Source organism: Somniosus microcephalus, chromosome 5 (genome assembly GCF_052327205.1).
Source record: "Somniosus microcephalus isolate GS21.2 chromosome 5, FLI_Smic_1.0, whole genome shotgun sequence".
Lineage (NCBI taxonomy): Eukaryota > Metazoa > Chordata > Chondrichthyes > Squaliformes > Somniosidae > Somniosus > Somniosus microcephalus.
Window position 1 is genome coordinate 316,138,922 of NC_140991.1, and position 14,362 is coordinate 316,153,283.

The following is a 14,362-nucleotide window of genomic DNA, read 5'->3' on the forward strand; positions in this document are numbered from 1 at the left end:
CTGTACAGTTCTCTGAATCATTCAAAATGTACTATTCCCAACAACTAGAGATGATCTAGCAAGAATTTGGGAAAATTGTGAGTTGGCATCACATCTCAAGCACTCAAAAGGTGTCACAGAGGCTCAACCAATCACCAGTATGGACAGAGAAATTCTTGAAAGACCTGCTCTGTCTCAAACTGATGTCCATTGAGACACAACTGACTGTTTTGGAGAGACTAGCGAAACTATACAGCAATCGCGATCAAGCGACTGATGAAAGGACAGTCGTATGTGAGGAGTCTCCCCACCTGTGACTATGGACTGTCGAAGAAAGACTAATCAGAAACAGAACGGTTCATAGGATTCAGAGTATTAGAAAGAGACTTTTGCAAGAACCAAAACTGATATTGAAATATTGACATATGATAAAGCTAGTGAAATGAAGCAAAGAAAGAAAGACTTGCATTTCTATAGTGCCTTTCACGACCACCGGACGTCCCAAAGCGCTTTACAGCCAATGAAGTACTTTTTGAAGTGTAGTCACTGTTGTAATGTAGGAAATGCGGCAGCCAATTTGCACACAGCAAGCTCCCACAAACAGCAATGTGATAATGACCCGATAATCTGTTTTAGGAATGTTGATTGAGGGATAAATATTGGCCCCAGGACACCGGGGAGAACTCCCCTGCTCTTCTTCGAAATAGTGCCATGGGAACTTTTACGTCCACCCGAGAGAGCAGACGAGGCCTCGGTTTAAGGCAGTTACAGAGCAGCATTGCGAAAGGGTGATGGGCGATTTGTGTGCCTGCTGCTATCTTAGCCATAGACGGTACTTTTTAGTGTTGTTAAATCGGGTCGAGAACAAAATGGAAATTGGAACCTGAAACAATACTTCTCCTTCAATCGCTTCTTCCCCCTCATCCCAAGCTGAGGTGCAGAATTATTAAAGTTATTTTATGCCATGTATCTTCCTTGTTCTTCGGCAGCACCTCCTAAACCCGCGACCTCTTCCACCTAGAAGGACAAGGGCAGCAGGCGCATGGGAACACCACCACCTCCAAGTTCCCCTCCAAGTCACACACCATCCTGATTTGGAAATATATCGGCCGATCCTTCATCGTCGCTGGGTCAAAATCCTGGAACTCCCTCCCTAACAGCACTGTGGGAGCACCTTCACCACACGGACTGCAGCGGTTCAAGAAGGCGGCTCACCACCACCTTCTCGAGGGCAACTAGGGATGGGCAATAAATGCTGGCCTTGCCAGTGACACCCACATCCCATAAATGAATTTTTAAAAATTCTATTGATCAGTTTCAATCAGTTTCTCGGTTAGACCACACTTGGAGCACTGTGCACAATTCTGGTCACCATGTTATAAAAAGGATATAGAGGCACTGGAGAGGGTGCAGAGAAGATTTACAAGGATGATACCAGAAATGCGAGGTTATACCCATCAGGAAAGGATGAACAGGCTGGGTCTCTTTTCTCTTGAAAAGAGAAGGCTGAGGGGTGACCTAATAGAGGTCTTTAAAATTATGAACCATTTTGATAGAGTGGATACAGAGAGAGTGTTTCCACTTGTGGGGAAGAGCAAAACTAGAGGCCATCAATATAAGATAGTCACCAAGAAATCCAATAGGGAATTCAGAAGAAACTTCTTTACCCAGAGAGTGGTGAGAATGTGGAACTCGCTACCACAGGGAGTGGTTGAAGCGAATAGTATCGATGCATTTAAGGGGAGGCTGGACAAGCATATGAGGGAGAAGGGAATAGAGGGTGACGCTGATAGATTTAGATGAGGAAAGACGGGAGGAGGCTCGAGTGGAGCATAAACACCGGCATGGACTGGTTGGGCCAAATGGCCTCTTTCTGTGCTGTTTATCCTATGTAATCCAATGTAGTGCATTACTTTGCAAAAAAAAAAAAATTTGTACTCTTTCTTTCATTCCTTGTTTGTAGGAAAGTGTTAAAGGAGATATCGGTTGGAGATCTGGAACCCAATGAAACGGTACAGGCCAATTTGGAGGCACAGCTGCTGTCTAAACTTGACCATCCAGCCATTGTTAAGTTCTACAACAGCTTCGTAGAGCAATGCAGTTTCTGCATCATTACAGAGTACTGTGAGGTGAGCAATGCGTGGAGCAGTGGAGTGAATACATTCAAATCTCTCCAACTTGTTCTGTTTTTCTTCATTTATAAAAAAATCTGGTGGCAAATGTAACGTGGTATATTTCCTGTGTTAATTTGTACAGTTACATATTGCAATCTTAAAAGTTACAGGCCTAGAAATTCATTGTAGCCACTTTTGGGGCGGTAAAGTCGGGCGGCTGCTAAAGTTTGCGCCCGCCGCCAAATCGAGGCCACTTCTCCGATATTCATTAGCTTCGCCCTAAGAGTTTGCTCGAGCGCTAAAACTGGCGCTGGACGCCTCTCTTTAGGCGCTAAGCCGGCGGGCCGGGGCGCTAAACCGGAAGTTGGGCGCAGGGCAGGTGCGGCGAGCTGCTGATTGACAGCAGACACTCTGGATCCGGTGAGCTCTTAAAGGGGGAGGGCGGATTTGTTTTTTCGAAAGGCCGACACTGGTGTATTTGTGGTTTTGGGGAGGGTTTCTCTCCATCAGTTTGTTATGTGTTCCCGGCACACCAGTCCTCCTCCTCCTCCTCCTCTTCCCCCTCCCCCTCCCCCTCCTCCTTTCTAGTACAGGAGGGCCCTTTAATTAGCACTCCCCGCGGCCCGCCTCAGCTGTGTACCGTTCCACTGCACAGTCGTTAGGGCCGCCCGGCGCACAATGGGCCGGCGCGAGTGAAGTTCCGGTTCGGGGCGCACAAAGGGCGTTGCACGACGAAATGACGTCATGATCTGCGCGCGCAGCAGGGCACGCTAAGACTTTGCGCCGGCGCTAAATGTGTACTGAAGTTGGGGCGAGGCGCAGATCGCGCTGCGCCCGGTCGCTAAGCGCCTAGCGCTCGAGATCTACTCCTCCTAAGGCGCTAACGGCTGGCACGCCCAACTGAATTTCTAGGCCACAGAGTTTGAACTGGATCTTCGGATTCCGATGAATGATCGAACTACATCTTTGCCCGTTTTCTTTGGAAGGGTGGTAGAGGCAGTAACCCTCATCGCATTTAAAAAGTACTTGGATATGCACTTGAAGTGCCGTAACCTGCAGGGCTACGGACCAAGAGCTGGAAAGTGGGATTAGGCTGGAGAGCTCTTTTTCGACCGGCACAGACATGATGGGCCGAATGGCCTCCTTCTGCACCATAAATTTCTATGACTCTATGATTTCACCCTAGTTTGTTGAACTAATGTACACCATATAGGACTTCCAGTCCAGTCCTAAGAATGGCTTAGGCTCTAGAGACAAGTTAACTTTTAAGATTTATTGAACATATACGTGATTACACGTCTATTATACTCACAAGTAAGACACCCATCGGGGGTCAAGAGCACCACCAATCCAGGCTAGTTCTTCATCAGAAGTATCCCCCGCAGTCGCCTTGCATTTTACATTGATACTTTTACTATAACATGTCTACATTGGTCGCAGGATGGGATGTAACCCTGGCACCATGTGACATCCTTTGTCTGAAACTGTTCGACATTATATCTCAGCTCTTATCTCTCCCCAAGGCTGCATCTTGCTCTGCTTGAGCTTATCCCAGTACTTTTCCACTATAATAAAAAAACAGAAAATGCTGGAAACACTCAGCAGGTCTGGTAGCCTCTGTGGAGAGAGAGACAGAGTTAATGGGGGGAATTTTTCAGGGGGTCAGTGGGCATGATCGGTGGTGGGTTGGGAGGGAAAAAAAAAATTTCACAGCGGGTAGGGAATCCGCTGTCAACCCGCTGCCACACTAGTCTCCCAGATGGTGGATCTGTCATCACTGAACAGACCCGACAACAAGCAGTGGGGGAGGCAATTTAGATCATTAGAGAGATTGTTAAAAGGCACTTAAATAGTATTTTAAGCTTACCTTTCAATTTTACAAGTTCCCCCACAGGTTATACGCTGCTCAGGGAACATGTAAGCTCGGTAGGTCGTGAATGGATTCAGTATTGAATTATCTGATCACTTGACAGCTGCAAAAGTGGTATAAAAGCTCCCATCGCACAGCTAGTCACTTTCCAAGCTCAGAAACGGTTGCTTACTGCATTTGGAAGACAGATTGAGCTTTATGCAGCTTGCAAGTGTTTAGATCCAACTCTCTAGCCAGGGCCACCTCATTCGAACAACCTTTCTCACCATTGACAGATTGCTTCTGTCACCTCAACTTCACCTGCCATCTATTCCATCAGCACTGGTGCCTTTAAAAAAATCTCACCTTGATCCTCAGAATACCAGCATGATCAGCCCCAACACCAGCAGCACCAGGCACAACAGCCTCTGGACTCAACATCGAGTTCAACAATTTCAGACGATAACTTCTGCCCCTATCATTTCTCTCTCTCACATGGCAGCTGTTGATCATCCTGCAATCGCCATTTACACTTCATCTAGACTCATCTTTTGTTTCTTAACTTGTCCCATTACCATCTCCTTTTGCCTTGCACCATCATCCCTTTTGTCTCTTAGGGGGAAAAATTCGGTTGCTTTGCGCCTCCCGTTAGTGCCCTAAGAGGGCGCTAATGGGGTGCAAAGCAACTAGTGCCCGGGCGCGGCGATGTTTGCGCCGCTCGTGAAATTGACCAGACATTTTGCGGCGGCGCTAAATACTACCGCCACGATCTCCTGCGTCTGCAGATCGTGACATCAGTCGAGCGTGCAACGCCCCGGTAGCACCCCGGACTGGATATTGAGTGGCGCCCCCTGCCTTACCGCCTGCCGCTAGCAACGACAGGTTGAGGGGAACGTTTTGCAGTCGGGAAGAGACTAGGGGAGCGCTATTTAAAGGTGACCGCTTCCTGCCTGTATTTGTCGGCGACATTTTTGCACCACGCATTCTGAGAGCGAGAAAGACTTCTGGAGAGATTCAACGCTGTGTGAAGGAGTTTTGGGTACTGAGCAGCACTTTTCCGGCTTAATTTGATTTGACCTTCCTTGTATCGATTTAGAAGAGACTATGGGGGCTGCACTCTGAGCTTTTTCCCTGGGCCTCTCCATTGTTCTTTCCAGCAGATTTGATGTACAGGTCTCTCCAGGCTGAGATTCAAGGCTGCAATGAGCAGGGTGTGGATGGAGAGCAAGATCGACCCTCCCCTTTAAGAACTGGCCGGCGCCAGTGTGTCTGTGTTCCATTGCTGACTGACATCACATGAGCTTCGCCAGCGCTCTGAGGTAGCGCCTCGCTCCTCGGCATTAGCGCATTAAGAGAGAAGTGTAGCGCCTGATTTAACGCTCCAATCACCTCCAGGGGCGATAGAAGTCAAATTTGCAGTCGGAGGCAATAATTAGCGCCAGTTGCTAATCTTTGCGTCCGGCCGATAATTCTGCCCCAAACGAGGCGATACTGAATTTGTCCCACTTAATCTCTCCTGCCTTCCATCCTATCACAGTCCTTTTGTTCTTTCCTCCCCTCCCCCCTCTCCCTGCCCCTTAAAAACCTGCTACATCTCCAATTTTTTCCAGTTCTGATGAAGGATCATCGACCTGAAACGTTAAATCTGTTTCTGTCTCTACAGATGCTGCCTGACCTGCTGAGTATTTTCAGCATTTTCTGTTTTTATTTTATGGCTGATCTGATCTTGGCTCAACTCCACTTTCCCGCCCGCACCCCATAACCCTTGCCTCCCCTGTAACTCAAATATCTGTCTATTTCCACCTTGAATATATTCAATGACTCCGCCTCCACAGCTCTCTGGGGTAGAGAATTCCACAGATTCACGACCCTCTGAGAAGAAATTCCCACTCATCGCCGTCTTAAATGGGCGACCCCTTATCCTGAAACTATGCCCCCTAGTTCTAGATTCCCCCACGAGGGGAAACATCCTCTCTGCATCTACCCTGTCGAGCCCCCTCAAAATCTTATATGTTTCAATAAGATCACCTCTCATTCTTCTAAACTCCAATGAGTATCGGCCCAACCTGCTCAACCTTTCTTCATAAGACAACCCCTTCATCCCCGGAATCAACCTCGTGAACCTTCTCTGAACTGCCTCCAATGCAAGTATATCCTTCCTTAAATATGGAGACCAAAACTGTACGCAGTACTCCAGGTGTGGTCTCACCAGCACCCTGTACAGTTGTAGCAAGACTTCCCTACTTTTATACTCCATCCCCCTTGCAATAAAGGCCAACATTCCATTTGCCTTCCCAATTACTTGCTGTACCTGCTAACCTTTTGTGTTTCTTCTACGCCGCTGTGGAATGCCCTTGTTAAAAAGGTTCTGACTATGGCCGAGTTTGTAGCACGTTTTAGTGATGGTCGGAAGCGGCGAGATTTCTTATCGATAAACCTCATTGACTTGTCAATAGTTCGGAGTTGTGGGGCTGGATTTTCATTGAGGAGTCGGGTAGGAGGCGGGACTACAACTTTTGGGGTTGTAGTCCCGCCTCCATCGAGTTCTAGCCAACCCACACGATTTCGACTTGATTGACCTTGTTGACCCGCCCAGCGGGCTCAGCAGGCCAATTAAGGGCCACCCGGCAACAGGTGATGTCACAGATTGACATTTCATCTGTCAAGACCTTTTGACAGATGAAATATCAGCGTTTCACAGCTGTTTGAAGCTGTCAAACACTGACAATCTGTATTCTAAGTTAATTCCTTCCTCTCAGGATGATTTAGAGACCTCCCCGGAACAGAAAGCTGAATGCTGCAATTTTTGACAGCTCGCAGCCATTCTGCTTTCTGTGCCGGTGAGATGAGGGATTCCCGAGACCTGAAGGAAGGAAGGCTGTAAAGGTAAGTAAAGGTATGTAAAACTTCTTTAAACACTTTACACACACCAAACACACTTACCTCTGCACTCATGCACCCATCACTCACCTGAACACCGGACATCTCGACCTCTCCAAGCCCTTCATCCCGACGGTCCGCCTCCTCTAACTTAGCGTGGTTTGGAGCCGTCGGGAATCCCACACTTCAACCTTAAAAATAGGGATTAGGCTAAAAACTGCCTGTTAACTACCTGTTAACAGGCAGTTAATTGGCACTGATCCCCTTCCCGCCTCGGGGAGGTGGGTCCCAGTGCGGGGCGGGTACCCGCCTCCTTTGAAACTGGCATGGAGGCGGGTTGGGGGCGGGATGGGGTCGGGACCCCCGATTTCGGGGTTTTAACCCCCCACACGCCTCCAATCCCGCCTCCACGGCTCAATGAAAATCCTGCCCGTGAAGTTTGAATTGGATGAGCTGAGGCAGCTGTGGGTTATTCGGAGTCAGGACTGAAATACATTTCCTGGTGTTCAGACCCAAGTCATTTACACCTACACTCGCAGTTATCACCAGCGAGTGATGAAGTCTGATATAACTCCTCCACATGGACCCGAGTCAATCCCATTTCACCGTTGTTTTGAAAGTGGACATTGTTTTTCTCATTTATAGTTTCGGTTCCTCCAGTGCTGTAACCCTAGGGGCCAGCAGTTCAAACTTAACGGTCCTTTGAATTATGTATTCTCCCCATTTCCTACTACTTTATTTTATTCATTCGTGGGATGTGGGCATCACTGGCAAGGCCAGCATTTATTGCCCATCCCTAATTGCCCTTGAGAAGGTGGTGGTGAGCCGCATTCTTGAACCGCTGCAGTCCGTGTGGTGAAGGTGCTCCTACAGTGCTGTTAGGGAGGGAGTTCCAGGATTGTGACCCAGCGACGATGAAGGAACGGCCGATATATTTCCAAGTCAGGATGGTGTGTGACTTGGAGGGGAACTTGGAGGTGGTGGTGTTCCCATGCGCCTGCTGCCCTTGTCCTTCTAGGTGGTAGAGGTCGCGGGTTTGGGAGGTGCTGTCGAAGAAGCCTTGGCGAGTTGCTGCAGCGCATCTTGTAGATGGTACACACTGCAGCCACGGTGTGCCGGTGGTGGAGGGAGTGAATGTTTAAGGTGGTGGATGGGGTGCCAATTAAGTGGGTTGCTTTGTCCTGGATGGTGTCGAGCTTCTTGAGTGTTGTTGGAGCTGCACTCATCCAGGCAAGTGGAGAGTATTCCCTCACACTCCTTACTTGTGCCTTGTAGGGAGAAACCATTTTCTTTGCTAACAAAGATATCACTTTCTTTGAATGAAGCTATATTCTATGTGAGAATGACTGCTTTAATTGGGGGGGGGGACGGTTGTGAGTTGTGCAGTTTACTGTTGAGAATTGCTTATTATTTGTTATTTCATGGGGATGTCTCAGTGAAGATTATGGCACTAGGAAGGGACTTAAAATATTCCCGTTAGTCGCTTTATGACTGCTACTCAATTTGATACGTCATAACCAATCCTCTTCCTGCCCCCAATGGAGAATGGAAATTAATGGACAATTGAAATGGCTTGAATTAGATAAAAAATTGCACAACTTATAGGGATCCAAATTTTGTTTTTTCTATGATTAATTAAAGAAAGACCACCGGATGTCCCAAAGCGCTTTACAGCCAATGAAGTACTTTTTTGAAGTGTAGTCTCTGTTGTAATGTAGGAAATGCGGCAGCCAATTTGCGCACAGCAAGCTCCCACAAACAGCGATGTGATCATGACCAGATAATCTGTTTTTTTTGTGATGTTGATTGAGGGATAAATATTGGCCAGGACACCGGGGATAAGTGCCCTGCTCTTTTTGGAAATAGTGCCATGGGATCTTTTACATCCACCCGAGAGAGCAGACGGGGCCTCGATTTAACGTCTCATCTGAAAGACGGCACCTCCGACAGTGCAGCACTCCCTCAGTACTGTACTGGGAGTGTCAGACTAGATGTTTGTGCTACATGTCTCTGGAGTGGGACCTACATGACTCAGAGGTGAGGGTGCTACCGACTGAGCCACTGGCAGACCAGGCTCCAAGCCCAATATATCTTTCCTAAACTGAATGCAATACTCCAGATCGAGTCTGACCAAAGCTCTGTACATCTGAAACATCACTTCCTCGCTTTTGAATTCCAATCCCCTTGTGATAAGGGGCAACATTCCATTAACCTTTTTGATAACATTTTGTACCTGTGCACTAGCTTTTAGTGATTTGTGTACGTGGACATCTAAATGCCTTCGCTCCTCCACAGCTCTTAGTCCCTCACCATTAAGAAAATATTCCGATTTATCTTTCTCAGATCTGAACTGGATGACCTCATAATTCTCCACATTGAACTCCATCTACCGTAGTTTTGCCCACTCACTTAATCTGTCTATGACCCTTTGTAACTTCCTTCCCTCATCCACACAACCTTACTGTGCCTCCTAACTTAGTGTTATCTGCAAACTTGGATGTACAACTTTCTTAATCCAAATCATTGATATATACGATGAAAAGCTGGGGAGCGCCACGTCACATCCTGCTAATCAGAGAATGAAGCCTTTGTCCCTTGATCTCATTGAAACATAGAAGATTCTGAGGGGGATTGACAGGGTAGATGCTGAGAGGTTGTTTCCCCCTGGCTGGAGAGTCTAGAACCAGGGGTCACAGTCTCAGGATAAGGGGTCGGCCATTTAAGACTGAGATGAGGAGGAATTTCTTCACTCAGAGGGTTGTGAATCTTTGGAATTCCCTGCCCCAGAGGGCTGTGGATGCTGAGTGGTTGAGTATATTCAAGGCTGCGATCGATAGATTTTTGGACTCTCGGGAATCGAGGGATATGGGACTTGGGTGGGAAAGTGGAGTTGAGGTCGAAGGTCAGCTATGATCTTATTGGGCTGAATGGCCAGTTTCTGTGCTGGGGGTAGAGGTCGCGGGGGTGGGGGGATGGTGGGTACAGCGTGGTTTGGAGGGTCGGGGTGATCGGAGAGAGATCAGGGGCAGAGTTGGGTGGTCGGTGATTGTGGGGGGGTTGGTGATTGTGGGGGGGGTCGGTGATTGTGGGGGGTCGGTGATTGTGGGGGGGTCGGTGATTGTGGGGGGTCGGTGATTGGGGGGGTCGGTGATTGTGGGGAGTCGGTGATTGTGGGGGGTCGGTGATTGTGGGGGGGTCGGTGATTGTGGGGAGTCGGTGATTGTGGGGGGTCGGTGATTGTGGGGGGGTCGGTGATTGGGGGGGTCGGTGATTGTGGGGGGTCGGTGATTGTGGGGGGGTCGGTGATTGTGGGGAGTCGGTGATTGTGGGGGGGTCGGTGATTGTGGGGAGTCGGTGATTGTGGGGGGGGTCGGTGATTGGGGGGGTCGGTGATTGTGGGGGGGTCGGTGATTGTGGGGAGTCGGTGATTGTGGGGGGGTCGGTGATTGTGTGGGGGGTCGGTGATTGTGGGGGTTCGGTGATTGTGGGGGGCCGGTGATTGTGGGGGGGTCGGTGATTGTGGGGGGTCGGTGATTGTGGGGGGGTCGGTGATTGTGGGGGGGTCGGTGATTGTGGGGGGGTTCGGTGATTGTGGGGGTCGGTGATTGTGGGGGGGTCGGTGATTGTGGGGGGGTCGGTGATTGTGGGGGGGTCGGTGATTGTGGGGAGTCGGTGATTGTGGGGGGGTCGGTGATTGTGGGGGGGTCGGTGATTGTGGGGAGTCGGTGATTGTGGGGGGGTCGGTGATTGTGGGGGTTCGGTGATTGTGGGGGGCCGGTGATTGTGGGGGGGTCGGTGATTGTGGGGGGTCGGTGATTGTGGGGGGGTCGGTGATTGTGGGGGGGTCGGTGATTGTGGGGGGGTTCGGTGATTGTGGGGGTCGGTGATTGTGGGGGGGTCGGTGATTGTGGGGGGGTCGGTGATTGTGGGGGGAGTCGGTGATTGTGGGGGGGTTGGTGATTGTGGGGGGGTCGGTGATTGTGGGGGGGTTCGGTGATTGTGGGGGTCGGTGATTGTGGGGGGGTCGGTGATTGTGGGGGGGTCGGTGATTGTGGGGGGGGTCGGTGATTGTGGGGGGGTCGGTGATTGTGGGGGGGTTCGGTGATTGTGGGGGTCGGTGATTGTGGGGAGTCGGTGATTGTGGGGGGGTCGGTGATTGTGTGGGGGGTCGGTGATTGTGGGGGTTCGGTGATTGTGGGGGGCCGGTGATTGTGGGGGGGTCGGTGATTGTGGGGGGGTCGGTGATTGTAGGGGGGTCGGTGATTGTGGGGAGTCGGTGATTGTGGGGGGTCGGTGATTGTGGGGGGGTCGGTGATTGTGGGGGGGTCGGTGATTGTGGGAGGTCGGTGATTGTGGGGGGGTCGGTGATTGTGGGGGGGTCGGTGATTGTGGGGGGGTCGGTGATTGTGGGGGGTCGGTGATTGTGGGGAGTCGGTGATTGTGGGGGTCGGTGATTGTGGGGGGGTCGGTGATTGTGGGGAGTCAGTGATTGTGGGGGGGTCGGTGATTGTGGGGGGTCGGTGATTGTGGGGGGTCGGTGATTGTGGGGAGCCGGTGATTGTGGGGGGGGTCGGTGATTGTGGGGGTCGGTGATTGTGGGGGGGTCGGTGATTGTGGGGAGTCGGTGATTGTGGGGGGGGTTGGTGATTGTGGGGAGTCGGTGATTGTGGGGTTCGGTGATTGTGGGGGGTCGGTGATTGTGGGGGGGTCGGTGATTGTGGGGAGCCGGTGATTGTGGGGGGGGTCGGTGATTGTGGGGGGGTCGGTGATTGTGGGGAGTCGGTGATTGTGGGGGGGGTTGGTGATTGTGGGAGGTCGGTGATTGTGGGGGGGTCGGTGATTGTGGGGGGTCGGTGATTGTGGGGGGTCGGTGATTGTGGGGGGGATCGGTGATTGGGGGGGTCGGTGATTGTGGGGGGTCGGTGATTGTGGGGGGGTCGGTGATTGTGGGGAGTCGGTGATTGTGGGCGGGTCGGTGATTGTGGGGGGTCGGTGATTGTGGGGGGGGTCGGTGATTGTGGGGGGGTCGGTGATTGTGGGGAGTCGGTGATTGTGGGGGGGTCGGTGATTGTGGGGAGTCGGTGATTGTGGGGGGGTCGGTGATTGTGGGGGGGTCGGTGATTGTGGGGGGGTCGGTGATTGTGGGGGGCAGTGATTGTGGGGGGTCGGTGATTGTGGGGGGGTCGGTGATTGTGGGGGGTCGGTGATTGTGGGGGGGTCGGTGATTGTGGGGAGTCGGTGATTGTGGGGGGGTCGGTGATTGTGGGGAGTCGGTGATTGTGGGGGGGTCGGTGATTGTGGGGAGTCGGTGATTGTGGGGGGGTCGGTGATTGTGGGGGGTCGGTGATTGTGGGCGGGTCGGTGATTGTGGGGGGTCGGTGATTGTGGGGGGGTCGGTGATTGTGGGGGGTCGGTGATTGTGGGGGGGGTCGGTGATTGTGGGGGTCAGTGATTGTGGGGGGGTTCGGTGATTGTGGGGGGGGTCGGTGATTGTGGGGGGCAGTGATTGTGGGGGGTCGGTGATTGTGGGAGGGTCGGTGATTGTGGGGGGTCGGTGATTGTGGGAGGGTCGGTGATTGTGGGGCGTCGGTGATTGTGGGGGGGTCGGTGATTGTGGGGGGGGTCGGTGATTGTGGAGGGGTCGGTGATTGTGGGGGTCGGTGATTGTGGGGGGGTCGGTGATTGTGGGGGGGTTCGGTGATTGTGGGGGGTTGGTGATTGTGGGGGGGTCGGTGATTGTGGGGGGTCGGTGATTGTGGGGGGGTCGGTGATTGTGGGGGGGTCGGTGATTGTGGGGGGGTCGGTGATTGTGGGGGGTCGGTGATTGTGGGGGGTCGGTGATTGTGGGGGGGTCGGTGATTGTGGGGGGGTCGGTGATTGTGGAGGGGTCGGTGATTGTGGGGGTCGGTGATTGTGGGGGGGTCGGTGATTGTGGGGGGGTCGGTGATTGTGGGGGGTCGGTGATTGTGGGGGGTCGGTGATTGTGGGGGGTCGGTGATTGTGGGGGGGTCGGCGATTGTGGGGGGGAAAGCAGTGATTGTGGGGGGGTCGGTGATTGTGGGGGGTCGGTGATTGTGGGGGGGGTCGGTGATTGTGGGGGGGAAAGCAGTGATTGTGGGGGGGTCGGTGATTGTGGTGGGGGGTGGTCCAATCGCACGGAGTGGGAAACAGATTTGCTCGGGTGGGGCTGGTTGGTGGGAAAGCACTCCTGCTCCTCCTGGCCCACAAGCAGTGCTGGAAAAGCACTTCCCTCTTCCATGCACGCAGATTTACCCATTAACAGTTCAACCCAGTTTCCTGGGTCAATTTATTTCTCATCCCCTCAAAGCTTGTTTTACTTAAATTGGTTTGTGAGTCTCTCTCAAACCTAATATCAAATTCAATCATATTGTGGTTAGTATTTGCAAGATGCTCCCTTACTGTCAGGTTGTTCACTAATTCTGGTTCCTTACTCATCACTAAATCTAATATTGCTGATACCTTGTCAGTTCCAGAAAACTGTCCAAACTGTCCAGCAGTTCACTGCCTTCACTACTTGAGCTGATCTACCTTGCAGTCTGTGTGAACTTGAAATCTCCCATTATAACCACACTGTTCTTGCTACATGCTTCCCTGATCTCCATATTGTTATGTCCACCACCTCCTCCCCGCCCCCCCTGACAACTTCTTGACTATCAGGAGGTTACAGCACAGAAGGAGGCCATTCGGTCCATCGTGTCTGCGCCGGCCGAAAAAGAGCTCTCCAGCCTAATCCCACTTTCCAGCTCTTGGTCCGTAGCCCTGTAGGTTCTGGCACTTCAAGTGCATATCCAAGTACTTTTTAAATGCGATGAGGGTTTCTGCCTCTACCACCCTTTCAGGCAGTGAGTTCCAGACCCCCACCACCCTCTGGGTGAAAAAAGTTCTCCTCAACTCCCCTCTAATCCTTCTCCCAATTACTTTAAATCTCTGCCCCCCTGGTTATTGACCTCTCTGCTAAGGGAAATAGGTCCTTCCTATCCACTCTATCTAGGCCCCTCATAATTTTATACACCTCGATTAAATCTCCCCTCAGCCTCCTCTGTTCCACAGAAAACAACCGCAGCCTCTCCAATCTCTCCTCATAGCTAAAATTCCCCAGTCCCGGCAACATCCTCGTGAATCTCCTCTGTACCCTCTCTAGTGCAGATCTGTAGAAACTCTTATCAGAGTCTTGCCTCCTTTGCTGTTCCTTATCTCTATCCATAGTGTTTCCACTTCCCGATCACCCTTACTGAAAACCCATCTTTCTGTTGCTGTTTTTGATTAATATTGCTCCTCCCCCTGTCTCTTCCAATTTCTCTGTCCCTTCCATTAAAGTTGATTTAAAGAAAAATATTGAATATGTTCATTTTTTATTTTAAATGGTATATTCTTGCCCAGTGAGGGTGTAAATTGAGTAAATAAAGAGAAACTGTTTCCAATGGCGGAAGGGTTGATAACCAGAGGCCACAGATTAATGGTGATTGGCAAAACCACCTAGAAGGACAAGGGCAGCAGGCGCATGGGAACACCACCACCT

At 51.2% G+C, this 14,362-nt stretch overlaps 1 protein-coding gene across 2 annotated transcripts in view; it reads left to right on the forward strand.

Annotated features, from left to right (window-relative positions):
* Positions 1–14,362, forward strand: part of nek11 (NIMA-related kinase 11) — a 362,483-nt gene that overhangs the window by 85,423 nt on the left and 262,698 nt on the right. For both annotated transcript variants that reach the window (XM_085989285.1, XM_085989286.1), the window contains exon 3: positions 1,943–2,108. In XM_085989285.1, coding sequence (XP_085845411.1) covers positions 1,943–2,108 — 166 coding nt within the window. The remainder of the gene's footprint in view (positions 1–1,942; positions 2,109–14,362) is intronic.